We start from the raw sequence: 25,271 nt of genomic DNA, 5'->3' as shown, positions 1-25,271 counted from the left end.
CATCCATTTAGAAGGATATACAATCTAAGAAGATTGGAGAAGCGGAAGCTGTGATTCCTGGATGTGTATTACCCTATCAGACTATCTTTGATGGATGACATTATTCCTTGTTAGGCAACAAACAACTCTGGATAAATTCAGAAATTAAAACCAAATATTAAGATCAAATTTCAGGCAAAAGAAACAAACAGATTAGTTTTGTAAGGCACAATAACTGTGGCCATATCCATATAGTCACAGGTCAGTTGACAATCTAACTGCCCAGGATCATTGAGATAAATTATGCAGCATTATTTGTAAGTTATCATATTTTAGAAGATGCATTAGCACAACATGTTTGATTGGTGTTAACTTGTCTATAGATATTCCAGTGGTTTAGGGTGGTGGATAAATTATATTTTGTTAGGCTATAGTTCAGCATCGAAACATTTAAATATGTTAAAGGGTTAAATAAGGTATAGGAGGGAAGTGTTTTTAATAGGAAAGTAAATAGTAAAGTGAACACAAGTGAGCGCAAGAACAAGGGGGCACAAATCTGAGGTTAGTTCAATTGTTTCTCCTTTATCTCATATATCTTTTCTTCCTTTCATATATCTTCTCCTCTATTTTTTATCTTTTCTTCTATCCTTTTATATATATATATATATATATATATATATATATATATATATATATATATATATATATTACTACAGGTCTATTCTCTTCAATATGTATTGTGTATTGGACAAAATAAATAAATACATAAAATAAATAAATAGTTGGATCAAAAACAACATGAGAAAATATTGTTTTACTGAAAGAGTAGTAGATGCTTGGAACAAACTTCCAGTAGACATGGTTGGTAAATCCACAGTAACTGAATTTAAACATGCCTGGGATAAACATATACCAATCCTAAGACTAGATATATTAGGGCAGACTAGATGGACCATGAGGTCTTTTTGTGCCGTCAATCTTCTATGTTTCTATGTTTCTATCCCTAGGGGATGGGTTAATACAGAAAACAAACAGAGCCTTTTGTGTTAATGCAATTTCTGAGCACAATTGTGTTCAACTGTTTTTTAGCTCTGAAAAATCCAATCTTGTGTTTAGTTTAGTGAAAACTTGGAAATTCGCACCCGGTGAACCACGGTTGATTTAACCACAATAATTGGGTTGTGAGAAAGAAGACTCCAGAGCTTCAACAGAAAGCTACTCTTTCGTCCCCCAATCTTTGCCTCCAACTTATCAAATGAAGACTTCCGAAACTTGGGTGCCATTTGGATTTGTTTAGGAACAGCCGCCACAATCCCACTTTGTAAACTCAAATTGGAGGACAGTTCAATAGTTAAACAGAGGCGTGCGCTCTAGAAAAGCCCCTTCGAGAGAAACGAAAGACGGAAATCCTTCGTTTGTACGCACCCTGCACGCGTCCAGAGCACCCCTGAGTCAGGTGGCGACCTTCAACCCTCCCTAGTTTGGAGATGGTTTTAAAACGGGGGTTAAGTAAAGCGGAGGAGAGAATTGCAGAACCCAACCCGGTTCCTTTGCATTTAGCCAAGGGGGCTTCGCGCCTCTTTCTGTACCCCATTGGTGTGGACGGGGGTGGTGGGATAGCCGCCCTGAGTCCCATTGGGAGGGGGCGACAGAGAAGTCAAACAAACAAATAAATGAACGAATAAACAGACAGACAGACAGATAAATAAGTAATAGGGAGAAGACTTTTATTACTGCAAACAATCAAAACTAGTCCAGGAGTCTTTCAGGAGAAAAAGAATGGGGCAATGCCCTTAAAACATTTCAGGATCACTTCCCACTTTTAAAAACGACCGAGGATCCCCCAGAGGGGTATTTTTTTGTCCGCATATGTTACGTTTAGCTCTATTTACCATATTACAAACGGAAACCGACGCCTAGGCTCCCGCTTCCCAAGATAAGGGGCGTGCATAAGCACACCATTGCACCTCCTGTTCCTGTCCTCCTGTCCTATTGTCTTCTTCTTTTATCTGTTATCTATAATAATAACAACAACAACAACAACAACAACAACAACAACAACAACAACAACTATGGAATTGGGAGGGACCTTGGAGGTCTTCTAGTCCAACCCGCTGCTTAGACAGGAAACCCTACACTACACAGATGGTTATCCAACATCTACTTTAAAACTTCCAGTGTTGGGCACTCACAACTTCTGGAGGCAAGTTGTTCCATTGATTAACCGTTCTGATTGTCAGGAAATTTGTCTTTAGTTCTAAGTTACTTATCTCCTTGTTTAGTTTCCACTTATTGCTTCTTGTTCCACCTTCAGGTGCTTTGGATAATAGGTTGACTCCTTCTTTGTGGCAGCCCCTGAGATATTGGAACACTGCTTTCATGTCTCCCCTGGTCCTTTTCATTAAACTAGCCGTGCCCAGTTCCTGCAACCGTTCTTCCTATGTTTTAGCCTCCAGTCCTCTAATAATCTTTGTTGCTCTTCTCTGCACTTTTTCTAGAGTCTCAGCATTCTTTTTGCATCCTGGTGACCAAAACTCAATGCAGTATTCCAAGTGTGGCCTTACTGAGGCCTTATCAAGTGGTATTAACACTTCACATGATCTTGATTCTATCCCTCTATTGATGCAGCCTAGATTAAACATCTAAACATCTAGTACATGTTTGACAAAATAAATAAATAAATAAAATAAAGATTTTTTTTAAATTTTCAAATGTTATGTTACAAACAACAATAAAACCTGCCGAGGTGTCAAAACAATAATTACACAGTTATTATATATATATATATATATTATATATATATATATATATATATATATATATATATATATATATATATATATATATATATATATCTCACAGGTCATTGGATTCATAAGAAAGTATACAGTTCCATAGGTCCTTATGAAATATTCCCTTCCTTGTCTGAAATTAATATTCATATATTTCTGCAAAGGTACAAAATATAACATGTACAGTACTTGAATTGCAATCCTACTCTTTGAAGCGAAGGTAGTGTATTATTTTTCCTTCTTTCATCAACCGCCTTTTTAAGTTATTTGGAGTATCCCCAAGGAACCTTTTAACCTTTCTTGTAAAGATTTTAACCCCAGGATTTTATTTATTTATTTATTCGACTTTTATGCCGCCCAATCCCGAAGGACTCAGGGCGGCTTACAACATAATATGATACAAGGCAAAAAGATATAAGCAATTAAAAAAAGAAGTCGAATATAATCTCTAAAACCAACCCCGTGATAAAACCCATTTATCTAAAAAAAAACCCAGTTAAATCTTATGCATACACACCATTCGTAGAATAAAATTTGGCCATCCTGTATAATTTTTTGCAACGTTAGGTTTGCAAATCACTTCGATTTCGCCGCCTTCTGAGAGGGTCCACGGGAACCCCCAACTCCCCCAAGAGTCCTAGGAATTTATTATTTTTATTTTTATTTTTATTTTTATTTTTATTTTTATTTTTATTTTTATTATTATTATCATCATCATCATCATCATTATTTATTATTATTATTATTATTATTATTATTATTATTATTATTATTATTATTATTATTATTATTATTAATTAGACTTGTATGCTGCCCCTCTCCGGAGACTCCGGGCGGCATACATTTTAAGAAACATCGCCGTGTCCCTCGCCCCCCCCCCCATCCTCCCCCCAGATTCCCAGCGGAGCGGCCAGCCAGTTCGATTTCGGCGTTGTGGATTGACGCCGCGGGACAAGCAGAAAGCCGAGGGGGAGTGGGCGGGGCCTGTGGGCGGGGCCTGCCCCGCGGCCGGCCATCTGATTGGTCGGACTCAAGGCCCCGGGGGCAGGAAGCCAGCGGCTGCCCAGCGGAGCTGCCAGATTGAGCCTGGACGGTGCGGGAGGCGGCTGGGGCCCCTGGGTTGGCCCTGGGCGGGAGGAGAGGAGAGGGGGAAGGAAAAGGCAGAGGAAGACGGGCCTGGAAGCGTCCCGGCCATGCAGTACCAACCGTCCGGCTCGGGCTCCCTGCCCGCCCTCTACGCGCCCACCCCGATGCTGCAGCCGGTGCACCCCACGCCCTTCTACATCGAGGACATCCTGGGCAGGGGGGTGCCGGGCCCTCCTCCTCCGCCGCCGCCCGCTCTGCCCTCGCCCAACTCCTCCTTCACCAGCCTGGTGGCTTCCTACCGGACCCCCATCTACGAGCCCACACCGATCCACCCGGCCTTCGCCCACCCGCTGGCCGCCGCCGCCTACGGGAGCGGGCCCTACGCCGCCGGCGGGCCGCCGCTCTACCCGTTTCCCCGCGCCGATTACTCCCACGCGCTCCTCCGCCACGACCCCCTGGGTAAGTCTCGCCGGCCGGGGGGGAATCGGGAGGAAGGGCCTGCCGGGTGGTGGCTCCGGCTGGGCGGAATGAGGGGAAAGCGGAAGGCGCCTCCCCTACTCAGCTCCACGGCTTTGGAGCTCCGGAATCAGAGTCGATTTATGAGGGGGTGTCGCAGAGGGTCTTTTTTTTCTTTTCTTTTTTTGCATTTTTTCTTTTTTAAATATGGAATGGTTTACCTATTTGCCTGTCATCCTTCTTCTCCGTATCCTTCCAATTTTAGTATGTGCTGCCGAAGTCTTTAACCCCACACCCTTTAAAAAAACCCACCAAGGTGGCTGTCAAAGAATCCTTGGGAAAGGAATTTTGCTGCGTTTTGGGATAGGAGAATTGTTTGACTTTGTCCGTTGTTCCTACTTCACTAATCGTTTCATCGGATTTCGGTGCACATTGTCTTTTTTTAATAAGTTGTAAGCCTCCCCGAGTCCTCGGAGAGAGGGGCGGCGTATAAATCCCATTAATAAAATAAAATAAATAATAATAATTAAATAAAATACCGTTTACTGCTGTCAGCCGCTCTGAGTCCCGTTGGGATTGGGCGGCACATAAATCAAATTTAAATTAAGTTAAATTACATTAAATTAGAAAGGAGCAACGCCCAGCCCATCAGCTCCAGCGGTTTTCTCGCTTTTCACTTTCGCGAACGAAGCGCCGCCGTCTCTCATTCCGGACTCATTTATGGGAGGTCGAATAAATAGGGCGACTCGTCTCAACTCGCGATTTGCGAGGTCGTCTGAAGTGGTGCCAACTCCAGTGGATGAATTGGGGTGGGTGGGTGGCAGCGGATGGGAATTATGGACCGACTTTTCTAACAAGACTCTTGTTGGTGGTGTTGCTTCTCTGCTGGGAAATTGTATAGAACAGTGTTTCCCAACCTTGGCAACTTGAAGATACAGTATTTGGACGTCAACTCCCAGAATTCCCCAGCCAGCGAACCTGGTATAGAGATCTCTGCAGAGATCGCTTTTGACCATAGCTTGCCCGTCGCCTTCGACCGAGGGGATCCCACCGCGATTTCCGAGGGCAACAAGCGGCGAGGCTTTTCGGGGTGTGTGTGTGTGTCTGAAGGCGAGTTGTTCATCTCGGGCTGGTTTCCCTTCCCGGCCCTCTCTTCTTCCTCCGACGGCTTTCCTTAGAAGTCGGCGGCGTGGAACGAATTTGCAGCCGCGCACTTTCCCTTATCTGGGTTTCCTCGGAAGCCGGCGTCATTGCGATGATCAACTCAGCCGGGCTCGGGGGTGGCCGCGAATTGTGGGTGCGGCGGAAAAGCTCTGCTTTAGCTTCCGACACACTTGGATCTGTCAAGCGCAGTGTTTCCCAAGCTTGGCAACTTGAAGATATTTGGATTTCAACTCCCAGAATTGTATTAGATCAGTGTTGGCCCTATAATTCGTTTCTCCGTGGTATTCCTATCCACCCCCCCCCCCCCCCAAATTAAGATTCAATAACGGGGAACCCCTGGACGAATCGAAAATCTTCTCAGGGATACATTTGATCGCGCTTCGGGTCTTGAACCAACAGCAGCTAAAAAAACCAGCCATCAACCGGATCGTTTAATTACTAAATTTATCTTGCGTGGTTCTACTATTCCTAGGAAGGATGTGCGGGGCGAACCGTATCTATTGCTCCCCGAATTCTCTACAACCTCAACCTATTTGCTTGATAAATAAATCGCCTGGCTTTGAAAGGTAGGGGTGTGCGTGTGTGGTTCTGTGTGTGGTTGTGTGTATGTGTATTGGATTCTTTATTGGCCAAGTATAATTGACTAATCATGGACACACAAGAAATTTGTCTTGGTGCATATGCTCTCAGTGTACATAAAAGAAAAGAGACATTTGTCAAGAATCATGAGGCACAACACTTAATGATTATCATAGGGGTCAAATAAGCATTGAAGAAACAATCAATATTAATAAAATTCTTTAAAAAATGATGTGTGTGTGGTTGTGTGTGTGTGTTTCCACCGTCTTCCCGCAGTTTCCTACGGCCATTAAATTATAGGATATTCCTACTTTGGTCTACTTTGATACAGGATACCAACTTAGGTTAGTTTAGAAGCCAGTGGGTCGGGCCAGGTCAGAAACCTGGCTTAATTGGGAAAGAGGCGTGCTTTCTACTACAGTATTCGAGGGTTGGTAAGGGATTATAATCATAGTTCCCTCTAAGCTGAGCAGTGAGCAATCGCTCACTTAAAAATCATCATCAACTCAGAGTTTTCCAAACCTGCCCAGAAGCCAAGAGGGAAAGAGTGAGAGGGAAGGAGAGAGAGAGGAAGAGAGAGAAACAGATAGAAAAAAGAGAGGAAGGAAAAGAGAAAGAAAAAGAATGGGAGTAAGGAAGAGAGAAAGAAAATCAAAATCTAGTTTGAAACTAGCTCAACTATTTAAGTGGCATTTTGATATTGATAGAGTTGCCCTATTATGAGCTCACTGTTAGACACACAGTACAGTATTTTATTTTGAAATTCTCTGATGCAAAACAGGGTGGGTTTTTTATTTATTTATTTATTTGTTTGTTTGTTTGTTTATTTATTTATTTATTTATTTATTTTTATTTATTTATTACTTCTGTGCCGTCCAGTCCCGAAAGGACTGCCGCTCAGACACTATACTTTTCCGCCCAGCCCCCCCAAAAATTAGAGGGAACACTGACTACAATGCCCATGCCTCTTAGGATTTCTAGAAATCGAGATTCCAGAAATATTGGAAAGTCCCAGTTCGGATCTCCACCATCATCACCCGACCCGGTTCGACCTGGAATTGCCGGCTCGGCGTAGGAGCCGCTTCGTGCCGCCCGAGCGAGCTTGGCTGACCCTTTTCCGCCCATACAGGATATCTTGAGCTCTCGATAGGAGCAAATCTGATTTCAGAAGCTGCAAAGTTATTTTCCTGGACGCCCGGGGCTGGCTCGTCTCCGGGAGCCGTGCACGCTGCTGATTATTTTATCGACATCCTCAATACAGACACATTCAGGAAACACTCGGCTTCTGATAGCCCGGATCCGTTTTTCTGATATTGTTCATTTCCTCTGTGTGGGATGGAGCTTTATGACAGCTAAAATAACTCGCCGCTTCCTTTCAAGAAAAGAAAAGAGAGAGAGAGAGAGAGAAAAACAGGCTGTTTGCACCGAAATTGCTGAATGCCTGACGCAAACAACAATGCTGTGTTTTCAAAGGCGCGGAGACAGACAAAAAAAAAAAAACCAAAAGCGAAGGGGGGGGGGGAAGGATGGAGGCGAAGGGGGGGGGCAGACTCTTTGAAACGTGCCCGATCGTCCTCCGCCTGCCTTCTAGCGCGACCGCGGCATCGCGAACCTGCGTAGCCGGTTCCACCCACTCCAGGGAGACTTCCAAAAAGGTGCCATACTGTCGTCCGCTTCTGCCGTCGCTTCGATGTCATTTTTCCTGCCGGGAACGTCTTCCAGGGCTTCCAGGCCTTTGAGAAACGGGGAGCGCCTCAAAAGGCTATTAAGAATTACTAATAATAATTCTTTGCTGTGTTGGTCTGTTACCTGGATTGATTGAGTTATGGAGTTTTTTTTAAAAAAACTGGGGTTATAGTTTTAGATTCCTCCCCCTCCCACATATTTGACTTCTTCTTTTTTTAAACTGCAATTTGCAATTTCATATTGTTATAAGCCGCCCTGAGTCCTTCGGGATTGGGCGGCGTAGAAGTCGAATAAGATAGATAGGTAGGTAGGTAGGTAGGCAGGCAGGCAGGCAGGCAGGCAGGCAGGCAGGCAGGCAGATGGATAGGTAGATGGATAGATGATAGGTAGGTAGGTAGATAGATAGGTAAGTAGGAATGTAGGTAGGTAGATCGATAGATAGGTAGGCAGGTAGGTAGATGGATAAGTAGATAGGTAGATCTATAGATGGTAGGTAGATAGATAGATACTGTAGGTAGATAGATGGATAGGTAGGTAGATAGAGAGATAGGTAAGTAGGTAGATGGGTAGGCAGGCAGGTAGGTAGGTAGATAAACAAGCAAGCAAGCAAGCAAATAAATTAATAAACAAATAATATTATTTTGTTTGGGCGGAAGCAGAGGGAGGGAGGCACTCCAAACGTACTTGGCTTACAGGCTGTTTGGGTGCTGGGTTCGAGTCGTACACGGAAATGGCAACCCAACTCCTCAGCCCAGGAGAAATAAGCGCAACTGAAGTGGGAAGTGCGCAATTGAAACTGTCCCCTTCCGCTCCTGCGGGAGAGAAAGAGTCCGCTGAAAAAAAGAGCGGGTGGGGAACTGGAGAGTAGCACCCCGTTCCACCCAGACCCGCTGGGACCGGTTGCTGAGTAGACTTCTATACAAGTGTAAAATTTTAAAAAAAGGAAAAAAAAGAATGGCTGCTCAGGAGACCCAGATTAAGGGAACCACATTTAGCCCAGCATCTTGGGCTAAATGTGCGATCGATTAATTCAGGGCATCCTGGAAACCGCAACGTTGTGTTGAGTGAATGGAGGTCAAGTTGGGATTTCCAGGGAATCTAACCTCCCTGAAGACTGTCTGCCTCGGGATTTGGGATTTTTCTGGAGTTTCCTGATTGTTCTCCGTCGCGGATTTATTTAGTTTGAGGAGACATTATCCGTTTCCCTGAAAAGGCAGAAGTTGTCTCTCCACGTAGGCGACATAGAAGGATGGCCGTTTCATATACGGAACACGTGTGAATTCTCCCTAGGGTAGAAGTGTGGGGTTGTGGTTCATCTCAAGGATTTTCGGGGGGCCTGGGAACTCAAATCAGCACCTTCTCTTTCCCAACTTTCCTCAGATTGGAAAAAAAGCTGAATAGTAAGGATTGGCTCCCGGGTACCGCTCACTATTTTCCACACACCGGCATTTTAGTTATTTAGTTATTCCCTACATTTTACTTAATGGGATTTTGTCCTTAAGTGCGTTTGAGTCAAAGGTTGTTGTTTTCCCCTTCAGTTTGCTTCCTTCTGTCTATTTTTGTGTAGTTTGGTTAACTCGGTTTGTTCTGAACAGAAATAATTTAACCAAGTTTCGTGGCATATCCATATGGCTTTTCTGGAGAAGACATTTCCTGAATTTTATCTGACTACACACTTGTTTCTTTTTTCGGAATCAATCAACATCCACAAAAACAAATAATATATCAAGTATCTGCAAATTTAAAATGTGTACAGTATCTGAATGTGTGTATTCTGCCTTTTCATTAGTAATTCCACTCATTGATTTATGATTATACATTGTTATCTATAAAAAGACATTTATAGATAATAATACTGTATATATATTTGCATACTGAGTATTTTTGGATATTTTTTGGATACTGAGTATTCTGCATCAAATATCATTTCTCTGTTTGGTTTTAGTTGCTTTGTTGATTAATCTCTTGGATTACATTATTTGGAAGTAAACCGGAAGACAAGAGCCCAGCTAATTCAATACGGTTTTATTTGCAAACCGAAGGCTTTCAGTAAAGAACGCACACTATAATTGTGGTGTTTTAACCTGGCGTTCAACTGGAGATCGAGGAAAATCTCACAAATTCAAAAATAGATGTAACTGCTGAATAACTTGTCTAACTTTTTGCACGGACATTTGCTGAAATTTTAAGAGAATCGCTGAAGTCTCCTCCTCAATGTTTGTCAAAAAAACCCACCAATTGCCAGAGAAAAAGGCGATGGGGAGCGATCCTCTGCCCATGTCTTGAGGCAACCAGCAAAGCGAGACGGGAGGATATAGGATTGTTGTCTAAAGAGACGGAAAGCAGGAACCAGTTGGATATTGCTGGCGAGGTAGCTGTTCCTATAAGGCAATAACTGCAACAATGACGTCTCCGCACACTTTATGTTCACTAGAGCTTTGCTGACAGGGGAATTCTAGGAGTTGAAGTCCGCCAGCCTTAAAGTTGCCAAGGTTGGAGACCCCTGATACAGTCCACAGGTTTCTAAACTGGGTGATTTATAAGGTTCCAGTCCTCATGTGTATTGTGGTGAAGCTCTGGGCCAATTCCAGAAAGAAAGAAAAAACCGTTTTCTTCTTGCCTTTTCGGTCCCATTTGTCAGTATAATTTTAAAAGGATAAAGAATAGCGGGACCAAAAGGCGGTTGTGGATCCCCCTCTCCCTTTTTTATATAAAGTCTAAACGGCGAAGTTCATCCTCGGTTTTCAACGGTTCCACTTCACTGGGGGGGGGGGGGGCATGATTACTTTTAGATCGTGCCTCTCTCTGAATTGGCGATCAGAGGTTTCGGTGGCTTAGAATCGAGAGCCCGAAGTGGTCAGGTGGGGATGTAAACCCCCTCTGGAGCCGCTAAAAGCTTTCGACCACTACCCAGACTCGATCCCGCCAAGATCCAAAATCGCTTTCTCTTTCTTGGTGGCTGAGAACATGAAAGAAAATAGGATCCAGCGCCCCCCCCCCCCAAAAAAAACTTTTCTCAAACCACCCGCTGGTTGATAGAACGAGACCTTAGGCAGAGAAAGCTGCCACGTAGCGAAACCTCCATGTTTAGGAGCAGTGTACCTCCGAGGACAAAGAATGAGAAGAACTCGACAAGAGTTCGGCGGAGGGCGATCAGCCGGGGGGAGAGGGGGGGGGGCTGACCCCAAGAGGATCGGGAGCGAGATCTGGACTTGGTTTCAATCTGCGCGGGGGGCGCAAAGCTTTGCCTTTCCAAATTGGGGCTTGTGAGAGGCCGCACTTCGAGCTGCAGGGAGGAAGGCTCGGCTCGGCTCGGCTCTTTCTTCTCCTTTTGATGCACCAACAGGAAACACATTGACGGAAACGCTGCCCTTGCCTTCTGCGGCCTGCTTCCAGGGTCCTCTGCCCCCACACCCCGCCGGCGCACGTCAAAGAGGCTGGCCCGAGAGAGAAACTGGCTCCAACTCCCGGCCCCCCCGCCCGCCCACCGGGCAAATTATCCGACCTTTCCCCCGACAACCAGCTGCCCGTTTATTATTGTTATTGTTTATTTTTATTATTTATTTTTATTATTATTATTATTATTATTATTATTATTATTATTATTATTATTATTATTATTATTATCACTGCTACTACTACTACTACTACGAGTCTGCAGAAAGGGGGGCATACAAATCTAATAAATTATTATTATTATTAATTACTACTACTATTATTTTACTATCATCATCATCATCATCATCATCATCAAGACAACACAGCAAACAAGATCACTGCTGTATTTCGTATTTCATCACCAGTCAGGCGCTTCCCAAGCACCTAGGACTGCGTGATGTAGGGGCGAATTATGTGTGCCGATCCCAGTAAATCGGCCTTTTGCAATTGACAGATGGAGATTTTGTCAATTCCGATGATTTTCAAATGTCTGCTGAGATCCTTTGGCACTGCGCCCAGCATGCCAAGGACCACTATCACTGGCTTATGCCAGAGTCCTTGCAGCTCGATTTTCAGATCTTCGTATTTTTCAAATTTCTCTAGCTGCTTCTCCTCAATTCTGCTGTCTCCTGGGATTGCGATATCAATGATCCATACTTTCTTTTTCTCCACAATCAGGATGCCTGTGTATTATGTTTCAAAATAATAATAATAATAATAATAATAGTAGTAGTAGTTATTGTTATTATTATTATTAATTGGACTTTTATGCCACCCATCCAGCAGTCTGTCTGAACCGACCAACCTGCATCTTAAACGGGCCGGACTTGAGATTTTTAGGAAAACCCTGGCTGAGTTGAAACCCATTAGCCAGCTCTGTGTGCTGTGGTTTTCCACTCCTTGGACGCAACTGATTTGCATTACAACTCCCACCACCCCTGAAGCACATGGAAGAAAGTAGGTTGAGCCCTCCAACCTATGTACACTGCTCAAAAAATAAATAAAGGGAACACTTAAACAACACAATATAACTGCAAGTAAATCAAACTTCTGTGAAATCAAACTGTCCACTTAGGAAGCAACACTGATTGACAATCAATTTCACATGCTGTTGTGCACATTCAACTTTCTACAGAACAAAGTATTCAATGAGAATATTTCATTCATTCAGTTCTAGGATGTGTTATTTGAGTGTTCCCTTTATTTTTTTGTGCGGTGTCTTCTCCGGACGCCCTCACAACTCCCAATCATAAGTTAAATAAGCCCACTTTGGCCTAATGTGTATCATCCTGTGAGATTTAGCTTCCGTGGGACCTTCACATCACACAGTTGGATTGAGTAAATTAGGATAGGGGATTGTGGTTGAACATTTAGTGGCTCCTCAAAGTTACAACGCCATTGAAAAAAAGTGTCTTTTTACAGTTTTTTTTTCACATTTACGATTGTTGAAACATCCCCATGGTTGCAAGATGAAAATTCAGATGCTTGGCAACTGGTTCATATTTATGACAACTGCAGCATCCCAGAGCCATGTGATCAGCTTTTGCAACCTGACAAGCAAAGTCAATGGGAAATCCAGATTCACTTAACAACCATGTTAAGTTACTTAGCAGATACAGTGATCCGCTTAACAACCGTGGCATGAAAAGTCATAAAATGGGACAAACTCACTCAACAAACCTAGGACAAAGGATTACCTGTAAATGGAGTGGAATGGAATGGAATAGAATTCTTTATTGGCCAAGTGTGATTAGACACACAAGGTACATACAAGTACTGTATACATAAAAGAAAATATACAATTAAATGAGGACCCGGATTGTGGGGGCAATATGCTGGCTCTGTTAAAAAGTGCTATTGCTAACATGTTGTAAGCCGCCCTGAGTCTAAGGAGAAGGGCAGCATAAAAATCGAATAAATAAATAAATAAATAAATAAAATAAAAATAAAAATAAAAATAAATGCATATATTGCCAGTGTGGAGCTAGACATTCACAAAAACATCTGCACCAGGACCATGGTTGGGCCCAAAGCGACTTTTAGAAACTGGACTTCGAATCCTGGTTTGTTTCTACCAAAATATTGTCAACATCTGACTGGGAAAACAATCTAGAGCTGCAGCAAAATAAGCAATATCTCTTCCCACAGTTCTGTCTATAATCTTCAGGGGTCTCTGGTTAATGATAGGTGTGGGGCGTTTGCTACCGGTAACTAAATATACCTATCTAAAATAAGCTACAAATGGGATATTTGCTATCCATCTGTGGAGCTCGGACCAGGCCTTCCTCAGCCCGTGACATGTTTCTTATGACACACATTGTGGACAAGTGAGGATTAAATGAATATTTGTTTGTTTACTTACTTACTTATTTATTAATTATTAGAGTTGAAAGGGACCTTGCAGGAGTCCCTACACCACCCCAGCCAGATGGCAGTCCAATCTCTTTTTGAAAGTGTTGGGGCCTTCACAACCTCCACTGGCAGGCCGTACCACTGGTTGATCGCCCTCACCGTCAGAAAGTTCTTCCTTATTTCTAGGGATGTTGAGAGATTTTATACTGTCATACTGTTTTAGAATGTTTATATTGCTGTAGGCCACCCAGACTCTGAAAGGACCTGGGCGGCTTATAAATGTAATTAATTTAACTTAATGCCGTTTAAAACACATTTGGAAAGAAACCCGTCAAGGTCGATCCAGAGAGGGGCATCTCTGCACTCCATGGGCTTCTCACCGAGCGATTTAAGAATGAAACGCTGGGCTCTTAAGCCGCTTCTTCGACCGTCACCTCAAGACGACCCCAAATTGGGCGGGAGGAGCCATTAGGACTTCCCCTCTCAAACGCCCCGCTTTGCCAGGGTAGCATGCGGAAGGCTGCCGCTTCCCCCATCTGGGCTGGAGGGAAGCCGGGGCTGCCTCGCTGTTTGTCGGGTCTAAAGATCAGTAGACTTATGAACAAGTTTTTTCTTCTTCTTCTGAGTTTAATCAGGCACGGGATTGGCTCTTCTATGACAAGTGGACTTCAACTCCCAGAATTTCTGAGCTAGCATGATTGACTCAGGAATTCTGGGAGTTGAAGTCCACAAGTTATAGAAGAGCCGACTGCCTATCCCTGAACCAGAGTGAAGGGTGAGTAAGCATACTCCGAGTTGGAGAAAGCGGAGTAAGCCAACGAGGAAAGCCGAGAGTCCTTGGCGGAGAAAGAGAGTTCGTCCCGCCCTTCTTCTTCTCGGGCGGTTCCTAACTCCCACCCCGTTTGGTGTCTCTCTTGCAGGGAAGCCGCTGCTGTGGAGCCCCTTCATGCAGAGGCCGCTACACAAGCGGAAAGGAGGCCAAGTGCGCTTCTCCAACGACCAAACCATCGAGCTGGAGAAGAAGTTCGAGACGCAGAAATACCTCTCCCCGCCGGAAAGGAAGCGCCTGGCCAAAGTGCTGCAGCTCAGCGAGAGGCAGGTGAGGAGCAGCCGCCAAAAAAAAAAAGTTTCCCGCCAAAACTGAACTATGGCGTGAAAAAGAGACTTCGCCTGGCGGAAGCAGCCGAGATACTGGAACGCTCCTCTTCCCGCGAAACCTTTGGTTTGCTTTGCCTTCAGAATGGAGGCTGGTGGAAGTCGCTGGGTCGCCTCAATGGACGCCTGTTTTCAGTTATAGGCTTGCTCTATTTTTATTTTTTTTAATGTCCTTCCTTCTCTAGTCTCTATGATCTTTAATTACTTTTAAAATAGGAAATAATTAAATAGTATATATTGAGGCTCTAGAAAAAGTCTTCATTTATTTATGTATTTATTTCGTCAAGCATGTATTAGATCAGTGTTTCCCAACCTTGGCTACTTGAAGATATTAGGACTTCAACTCCCAGAATTCCCCAGCCAGCATTCTGGGAGTTGAAGTCCAAATATCTTCAAGTGGCCAGGGTTGGGAAACACTGTACTAGATGTTTAGATGTTTATTTGGGCTGCATCAACAGAGGGATAGAATCAAGATCACTTGAAGGGTTAATACCACTTTATAAGACTTTGGTAAGGCCACACTTGGAATACTGCATTCAGTTTTGGTCAGCACGATGCAAAAAGGATGTTGAGACTCTAGAAAAAGTGCAGAGAAGAGCAACAAAGAGGATTGGGGACTGGAGGCTAAAACATATGAAGAACAATTGCAGGAACTGGACATGGCTAGTTTAATCAAAAGAATGACCAGGGAGAGACATGAGAGCAGTGTTCCAATATCTCAGGGGCTGCCACAAAGAAGAAGGACTTGACCTATTCTCCAAAGCACCTGAGGGTAGAACAAGAAGCAATGTGTGGAAGCTGAACAAAGAGAGAAGCAAATTAGAACTAAGGAGAAATTTCCTGACAGTCAGAACGGTTGATCAGTGGAACAGCTTGCTTTCAGAAGTTGTGAATGCCCCAACACTGGAAGTTTTTAAGCAGATGTTGGATAACCATCTGTCTGAAGTAGTTTAGGGTTTTCTTCCAACGGTTGTTGTTGTCATTATCTAGAACTGAACTTTTATAGCAATTAAAGAAAATTGAGCTATTTGCCTAATATGTTCTCATACTAAACCTTATGGGTCCAGTACAAAACCTTAAAATGTTATTGTGCTCAACAAATAATGCTGTCTATAATTTGTCCTTTTTGTGGCTATTCAAATAATGTGACTTAATCACCTGAAAAAGAGTTCAAGCACCTATTTTAAACTTATCTTGGCCAGTAAGCCACTCCCATCCAGTCACATGACCTTTAAGCCATCCCCGGTCACATGACTGGCAAGCCACTCCTACCTGGTCACATTATCATCTAGTCACACCCACAAAATAAGCCACACCCACAGCATGGCAGTAAAAATTCTGGCAGCCAATCACTGCCTGTTTTGATGGTTCATGAAGTCCCCAAAAGGTTGACCCCCGAGGCAATGGCTTTCAAAGGGGGATGCACCCGTCACAGAGCTGCACAATACAGATAGTCCTCGACTTAACCGGCCCACAATTTATGTTGCTAAGTGAAAAATTTGTTAATGTGACTTGCCCCCCATTTTACGACTTTTCTGGCCACCTATGTCAAGCAAATTGCTGTTGGTGTTCAATTAGTAACTTGGTTGTTAAGAATCTGACTTCCCCATTCATCAGAAGGTAGCAAAAGGGGATCACATGACTTTTGGACACTGCAACGGTCATAAATGTGAGTCACTTGTCAAGCATCCAGATGTAAATCATGGAGGTGGGAGGGGAGAGAAATGCTGCACCGGTCATAAGTGTGAAAAATGGTCATATCTCACTTTTTTCAGTACCGTTGTAACTTTGAATGGTCACTAAATGAACTGTTGTTAAGTCGAAGAGTACCTGTACAATCTCCTGAGATGTGGGAAAAAATATGACAATGTGTGCTTATATTACATTTAAAGCAATCGGTTCTCAAAAACTTGGGTCGCTAGGACCCATATACATTCTTAAACTATTGCAGATCTCAAAGGACATTGATTTATGTGGGTTACATCGATCAGTATGTACTATATTAAAACAAATATTTGTTTGACTTTGAGTACCCTTGAAATGGGATCCCCAGACTATACTTTGAGAACTGCAGATTTAAAGCACGTTTGAAGCAAGAAGTTAAGCTGTACAAATAATTTATAATAAGTATAAACAAATGTAATACAATTGGTGCATATGTATATGTTAGTATAGTAATATTTAATTTATAAATATGCGTACATATGTTGAGGTGCATGCTATTTAAAAAAACAAACTGATAAGGTGTGAATCAGAAAAATGTGGAGAGGATCCTCTATGGATTACATTCCAGCCACAAATTGTTTATTTGAAAATGAAGTCTCAGAAGAATTATTTCCAAATTCCACAAATCCCACTCGCTAATCCTCTCTGCAGGCCTCATAAAAGCAAACTGATGTGCTTTTATTATTTGGAACATAGCTATGCTCTTTCTGTGCACAATCAATGCAATTAAATGCCACTGTCATTCTGATAGACTTTTCTTCTTGCTTGAGAATGTCTCTGAATGTGGGAAATGAAAGGGGATGGGGTAAAGAGACTTTAAGTGGATGTCATTGCTCTCAAATTTTCTTCCCTTTCAGGGACCTGATTAAACAAGACAATGGCTCCTCTTCTCAGGTTGTTAAATACTGTAGGCTTGATTCACTTAACAGGAAGAACTTCATGTAGACAGGTTAATTCAGAAGTCACATTTGAATTAGTTTCCCTCCTTACTTTGATATTATTAAAAATGTCTAATTTTTGAGTAGGCATTTACAGTATTGCATTGCAGTGATGAGTATCTCAGGCCTATCCATCCATATCAAATAAGTGTATATTGGATTGTAGTTTTTAGAGGGGGTTTCCCCTCATATTTTTCTCCCATTTAAACCTTTTTCTCCCCTAATTAGGTTAAAACATGGTTCCAAAATCGGCGGGCAAAATGGAGACGCTTAAAGCAAGTAAGTGTAACATTTCCTGCTCCTCTCTTAACTCCTCAATCTTACTAGTTGTCCCCAGATTCCTGTACTTGAAGTAGATCAAAATCATAGGGAATACTTAATTATTTCAGCTTTGTTAAGAGGACAAGTGGCATTCCAAATCATTACATTTGAAAAGCTACTGAATCACAGCAACATGTGTGATGTTGTGGCATGTTTAGATGTTGTTGAAGGTTTCCTGTGCTAAATGATACATGCCCTCTATTCACATGCAGTTATTGAATCCTAATCAAAATAAACTTCCATGAACACATTTCCTGGGTTCACACATTGCCATGTTTTTTTTAACCATACATTGATAAGTGAATCATAGTTCACAAGTTTTGATAAGATGAAAAATGTACTTTGCAACTAGAAGGGTTATGCATAGATAACATGTTTAGTCAAAAACAAACCAAGTACATTATATAACATTGGTATGATTTCATTTTGGGATTCATACTTTAAGATATAGTTTCCTAACGTTGAAACTATATGTCCAGTCCAGTTGATTTCCTAGTTATTTTATTTATTTAGATTTGTATGGAGCAGAATCCACCTAAAATGTAATTTGCCTAATTTTGATGGATTTAATTTAAGTTTAATTTATAGTGCTATAGATTTCTTAGTGTTTTCTCATACATATATGGTCTAACTAATTCTGCTTAGATTTCTGAGATGAGCCAACGTCAGGAAGATGTCACTGACATTGGTCAGCTGGGCTTTTAACCTAATGTCTATCTACTATTTTTATTAAAGAGTGAGCAGCTCACTTAATTTTTAATGATTTTAGTGATTCTGGGCTGATAAAAATCTCATAAATTACAGGGTAACAAATTGGAATGTTAACAACATAGAGGATTAAAAGTTAAAACATTGAAGTTAACAACAAACCAAATAAAAAAGATTCATATATAAGTGGGGTAGAAGTAAGGTATTCTCCCAATCTACTAACTGCTTCCAGAATGGGACTGTCCTAAGCCAGTTGGCAGAATTAGGTTTTCAGGAAATGAGATTTCTGTAGTGTCCAAAGGAGGCTTCAAACGGCCAATATTTTCCAAACTGGTGGTTTTCTCACCAAATAGTCTTGATTCCATGACTTCTGTGTTTGTTCTCAGGAGACCCCTCAACCCAACAAAAAAGAGTCAGAAAGTGGAGAAAGTCTTCAGATTTCCAAACAAGAAAATTGCATGAATCCTGAGATGGATAAGGGAGTTTCTCCACGTAGGCCACAATATACCCCTTCACCTGTCTCCCAAGAAGACTTGGATTCGGACATCTCAGATGATTCAGATCAAGAGGTGGACATTGAGGGAGACAAAGGCTATTTCAACGGTCCCCATCTGTAGCACTTGAAGATGGACTTTCCCTCTATTTGCACTTTAAGAGGAACTGGCTTGACAAAAACAATCAGTGCTATAAAAAAGGGGTTTTCTCTTCTCTTTCAGCTGAGTGGAGAAAGAGAGAAGGAATAACAAACTCTGTAAATAATTGTCATTGTGTTTGTGGAGACAATCCATTTGATAAAAGAGTAAATCCTTTCATGACTAGAAGGGAATCCTATATTTGCGTTCCTCTATTTGTGCTGGGATTGATTTTGTATCCTAGCCCAGAATGCTGCATTCTCCTCCATGAATTTAAACATGAAGATCCTTAGACCACAGGAGAAAAAAAAGGACAATCACAACAGGGAACAACATGAAAAAGGAGTTTTCTGATGTCTCAAGGAAAATTTTACTTCTTGGGATGCATCCTATTGCAGAGATCTTACAAATGTAATAGTATGCAGAATGAAATCAGAGGTTTGCATGGGTCATGAGAGTATTCTTCATGAAAGCACATATTCCATTAAAATAATCTTCCCTGAAGCATGGAAAATAATGTACAAGAAATGTATTAAGTGTGTAGCAAGGTCTTAAATAATATAAATAATAGTAGGAAAATGAAAGGGAACTTTATTTTGGATTGATTTGAGATATGAATAGTCTAAGGAACTTGATATTGGCCTATACTAGCCATGCTTATTAGTCCATGGTCAGAAAGGAGAAACTCTGGTTATATGTTCACTTACATTTAGTCATAATATAGATGTTTGGTTTGCAGATCCTAGTTTGTGGTCTGTTTTTAATCCAACTACTGTAGCTTATTCAAGAACCCATGCCTAAAACATGCCTTTGAACGAATTATGAATCCAGATTGTGTGAATGGATTCTACCTGTGTATAATATCCTAGAACAAGGAATAATCCTAAGAAGGCCTTATTCACTAAGATGTTATGTAGTTTGTTTTCTTTTAGCTTAGTGTGGTCTGTAAGTCATACTATAATGTGGTGTATGATGTAGATCATGTTCAAAATCCTGGCTGGGTTCCCATTCTTTGCGGCTCTTACATTGACACAGCCAGTATGGTTTACACAGAGTTTACGTGTTGCATGATTTCAGTAAACAATGGCTAAAGAATACCAAACATGAAGATGCTTATTGAATGAGAAGTGAAACATTTTAAAGGAAAAACAGCCCAGTTGCCTTTTGAAAAAGCACCTTTGGGACAACTATGACCAGGATGATTGAGAATCTCTATAGATATTTACCAGATACCAATAGACACTAACTTTGCTTTTTTTTTTAACTGTTACCTTCCAGATTTGTTGGGCTACAGCTACTGTATTTTTGGGAGTATAAGATGCACTGGAGTATAAGATGTACCTTAGTTTTGGGGAAGGAAAGTAGGGGGAAAAGCTACCTACCAGGTATTCATCTGGCTAGCGTCCTTAATCTGGTCAGCTTCAGCACATTATTTTATTCCCTGGTTAGGGCTGGAAAAAGCCTTTTTTCAGAGTGAGCAGGAATGAAAACAAGCCTGCAAAGATTTAGGGCTGGAAAAACCTTTGGATGGAGTAGGAAGCAGGGACAATTGTTTGCACCTAGTTAGGGCTGGGGGAAAAAGCTTCAAAAAAAGCTACATTTGGAGTATAAGATGCACCCAAATTTTCAGCCTCTTTTAAGATGTGTCTTATATTCCCAAAAATATGGTATATCTGTTGCCAAACCACTTCTGTAGCCAAACACATCTGAATGGGCACCAGATTAATGAGGGCTGCAGAGGACAGCACAATGGAAATATTACTGTGCACCTCCAACAGGTCTTTGTCTTTACAATGAACACTAGTACATGCCTACTTAAACATAAGCCCATTAATTCAGTGGGATTTATATCCCAGATGTATATAAAATTGAAGACTATTTTAAAAATATTCTGTACTATATATTTCATTTATGTTAATACATTTTAAAAATGTTATATGTATGAGTATATATGTTTATATGTATGCTCTTAAAGATGGTGACTAAAACAAAACTAGTGGATTTGGTTACTTGCCCTTTATGTTCTGCTAACTATTTTTATATAAGGATATGTTGTGTTTAAGTAAAGCTTGCCAAGCATTACATTCTGAGAGTCCAGAGAAACCATGTACTTATCAAGGGTAAGAAATGCCTACATTAATGAGATTGTTTTTCTAAATTGCCTTTCTTTTGCTTGCACCTATTTGCTCTGCATTTTATAGACCCTGGCTCAAAAAAGAAGGCACCCTCAATTTAAGCTTTACCTTGCTAACTGCACCCATGAAAGTTCCTAGATAGTGTTACTGAAATAGTTTACCATTCCCTTCTTCTGGAATGATTTTTCCGCTTTTGCCCAATAGTGATGGATTTCCAAGCAAGCCACAAGCAAAATCCTTACCTGGTTGAAGATTGTGAAACTATCTGATGGATATAAGCTGAAAAATTCTTTTCAGCAAATGCATTTAGGGTCTGTCTAATACCAAGTGATACTGTTAAGCCATAAAACATGATCTACAGTATACAGTGATAATTATGCCAATGAATTCTGCCATCTTGATCTGAGGAGACTGCAAAATGATTGCATGTGGCCCTGGAATTAGTTTGCTGACTTAGTGAGTTGTTTGCAGCAGTTTTTAAAGTATGTTTCTGTGGCCAACCCCCCCCCCCAACCTGCACAATGAAACTGGCCACAAAGTGGTTCACTCCACTGGAGGCCTAACACTGTAGCTTTCCAATATCTTCGGAGAGGGGCGGCATACAAATCTAATTATTATTATTATTATTAATAATAATAATAATAATTATTATTATTATTATTATCTTGAGGTTGCTGAAATATGATGGCAGAATAGGAATGTCCATTGGTAGTTTTTCCTTCTCCAATACACAGGATGTGAATAGAGTAGGAGGCAAACCTGTATTGTCTATATTCCCTAAGTTCCAATCTATTAAAACATTCTGAAATTGTGCTCTAAAATTTTATTATTTTGCTGCCTAATTTGGGTGACATGTTTTTGAGGAAGTGAGGCTAGCAGAAGTTAGAAACGAGATTCCGAGAGCCATCTTGATCTAGTGGCTAAGATACAGTACCAGGTTTCAAAGTAAGAGAGAGTGAGTTCATGTCCAGCCTTAGCCATGAAAGCCAGTACAGATATGTTTGCTGCCTTGAGTTTTTTAATAAAAATAATAAAAACAAGATATAAATAAATGAATAAAAAATTAGAAATAAGAGTACATTGGCTTCCAGAGGCTGGCGTTCCTATCCTTATCCCTACCCCCACCCCACCAATTGGATAAAACGCCATTATTTTCTTTCAGGAGATTTTAAGAGCTAGAATAGTTTGATTTTCAAATTTGTTTAGTATTCCTACCTTTAAACCTGCCTAACAATCAAAAAGGACTTTAAAAAGCAGTACTGCTCAATGTCCTGCATTCTTCCAAAATACTGAGCGGCTGAGTGTGTCTCACTGCCCACTGTTGATTCATGGCTTAACTCAGGAACACACATCCTCCTTATCCCAAATTCTTTCCTAGTTTCATTGTTAAATTAAATAACATCATCAGTGCCCGATACATGAAAAAAATGTACATTTGTTGTGTCTTTGTACCTGTTGTACAGTAAATAAAATAGAAGGATCTATTTTGCAGATTACTTGTTACTGTGCACCCCGTCATATTCTCTCCTGCTCTCTGGTGACCCCTAGGTTTTATCTGTGTGTTCAGATTTGGAGTAACCACCATTGTTGGTCTGTAAGAACTGGAATTAGAAATAAAGTTCAGGTTCTATTTTCTGCAAACCAAGAATGTGTTGCTGAATTAAATCTTGCAACTGTGGACACTTGCAGGTGGCAAGGGACTTTGTGTGCATCGTTATCCATGACATCAAGACTTCTAGCCACCTGTTATCTTAAAGGGACTAATAGGGAGTAATATGTCAATGCATTTATTATCTTAATTTGCTACAGAAATTTAAATATATGACCATAGCCAAAAAGTAGGATGATATTGTGTTTTTATCCTTCCTGCTGCTATTTTTGTTGTGTAATTGTTTCATTTTTATGTTTAACCACAGAAAATTATAATATTGGAGATATTGGATTTACTTGTGAAATAAAACTGGGCAAGTACCTACTCCAGGCAGTTAGTAATATTGTTTTAAATAACCAGCCACATATTTCATGGATTATTTGTAATAGATTACTTCCAAATATATTTAAAAGAAAGTATATATTACTATATGTATGTGTAGCAGAAATAGTAGCACAAGTTTCTGGTCCTAGTTTGACTCCTTATAAGTACTAAAGGTTATAATACAGTAGTTTGAAAAGATAGAGATGGCAAACTTTGGGCTCTGTAAATCAACATTCCTCAATTGTGCGTGTGTTTGTGTGTACATGTGCAATCAAATCATTGTCTTGGTGAATGGATGGATTAGTCCCTGCAGTTTTCTCACGGACTCATTTTAAAAAATGGTTTGCCGTTATTTCATTTCTAGGGCAGATAGAGAGTGACTGGCTCAAAAGTATCCAAGGCAGAACTAGAACTCAGCTCTTCCAGTTTCTTCTGGTACTTTTTAACCAGTTTACCAAACAGGCTCCTCACCTCAAAGAGATACAATTTCCCTATCTATTTATTATTACTGAACATCCAAAATATACTATTTAATTCCATGTATATATGCCATATGTGTACATTCATATTACACACAGGCACACAAAAGTATACATTATCTACTATATAAACTGTGCACACACACAGCTCTTCTAGTATTATACACATTCAACCTCATTTACTGCGATAGGAAAAACATACCCAGAGCCCAGAAAGGAAAAAAAGAAAAAAAAAACAATTTTTTTCTACCGGTTCTGCATACCTGACCGTACCCGTAGGAGCCCATCACCGATTCCAGGGAATTCTTGTCTTGCTCACACCTCTGTTCCAAACTTCCGTGATGATAAACTGGTCAAGAGGTGGTTTTAATGCATGTCATTATGCTAACAGTTGAATTTCCGCAGCTCTACTTCCTTCAAATTGGGATTTCCCCCTCCAAAATACAGGAGGTACAGGAGAGGAGGATTTTTAATCGTTTGTTCTATATTTTGCTTGTGAAAAAGTAAAAGATTTTTAGTTGGGGCGGATTTTTTTTGGTAGGAACAATATGCTGGGACCTAAGTAGAAAAGAGGCTCATTTATTGGGCAGTTTAAAAGGATAGTAAGTGATCCTCGATTGACTGAGAGTTTTATGGTGCTCAGATATTAGCTAAAAATCAGCAAGTACTAATTAATTGAAAGTTCTCTGCAAGCTCTAGACCAGGTTGTCAAACTTGCATCATCACGGCATTGTCACATGATGTATCATGACTTCCCCCCCCCCTTTGCTAAACTGGGTGTGGACGAGGCCAGCACATGACACATCTCACACGATTTTGCTACCTGCCCAGGTGCAGTAGCGTAACTGAGCTGGGCTCCACTAGCACTCAGAGCCATGGGGGGAAGCACACGTGATTGTTCCACCTTAGCAGCCCACCTCTATCTATAGGTACAGAAAGAGTCAATATAAATTGAATCCATGTTTTAAATTGAAAAGAGTTAAAAGGCCAACAGTCTGTTCAAACAATTTACTTCCCAGGAATTGGGATTTGGCAAAGCCACGTTTTATTTATTTATTTGTTTGTTTGTTTGGATTTCTATGCCGCCCTTCTCCATAGACTCAGGGCGGATTACAAAAATAGGAATAAAATACAAAATATAGCAGAACGGAAACCCAAACATAAAACTAGTACTAAAACCCCGGAATTAAAAAAACAACAACCAGACATTCACATTCATTCTAACTGCTGGAGCCAGGTGTTAATCTCAATGGCCCCTGCCGGCAAAGGTGAGTTTTTAGGAGTGGGAATGCGGAGAAAAAGTAGGATTTTACATAACAAAGCTAGTCCATGTTTTCTTCATTTTTATTCAGGATGGTAGGAAATAATGGGGAAATCACTAATATTAAAAAACTGTCGTTCAATTTCCAAGCCAAATTCCATGAATATGGCAATGCATTTTCACAATAGAAAACTTTCTGGAAACAGCCTCCTCCTCCTCCTTCCTTTCTGATGGGTATTTTTGTAGTTCTTGTTAATAGTGAGGTAACATTTCCAAGCAGAGTAAGTAATTTTAGTAATGATTAGCATTTCCTCCTATCTTCCTCAGATAAAGTTTTGTGGAGAAGAAATACACCCATCTTTTGGAAATTGTTACCTTTTTGCTTTGAATAAGGTTGCAAACTGAAGGAC

General features: G+C 41.1%; 1 protein-coding gene across 1 annotated transcript; it reads left to right on the top strand.

The window, feature by feature from the left end:
* Window positions 1-3,853: 3,853 nt before the first annotated feature.
* Window positions 3,854-21,004, top strand: HHEX (hematopoietically expressed homeobox). Its single transcript, XM_070752382.1, has 4 exons — window positions 3,854-4,316; window positions 14,453-14,631; window positions 17,579-17,629; window positions 18,766-21,004. Exons 1-4 carry the CDS (start codon window positions 3,965-3,967, stop codon window positions 18,994-18,996), a joined length of 813 nt encoding a protein of 270 aa, XP_070608483.1. The 5' UTR covers window positions 3,854-3,964; the 3' UTR covers window positions 18,997-21,004.
* The last annotated feature ends 4,267 nt before the right edge of the window (window positions 21,005-25,271 follow it).

Source organism: Erythrolamprus reginae, chromosome 5, assembly GCF_031021105.1.
Source record: "Erythrolamprus reginae isolate rEryReg1 chromosome 5, rEryReg1.hap1, whole genome shotgun sequence".
NCBI classification, from domain to species: Eukaryota; Metazoa; Chordata; class Lepidosauria; order Squamata; family Dipsadidae; genus Erythrolamprus; species Erythrolamprus reginae.
Note: the sequence above shows the minus strand (reverse complement) of the source record. Positions and strands in the feature narration are given on the sequence as shown.

Excerpts from the sequence above, each read along its gene's own strand:
- HHEX (XM_070752382.1), top strand. The coding sequence starts at position 3,965 with ATGCAGTACCAACCGTCCGGCTCGGGCTCCCTGCCCGCCCTCTACGCG. Across the intron at positions 4,317-14,452 it reads CCTCCGCCACGACCCCCTGG|GGAAGCCGCTGCTGTGGAGC; the intron begins GTAAGTCTCGCC and ends TCTCTCTTGCAG. Across the intron at positions 17,630-18,765 it reads AATGGAGACGCTTAAAGCAA|GAGACCCCTCAACCCAACAA; the intron begins GTAAGTGTAACA and ends GTTTGTTCTCAG.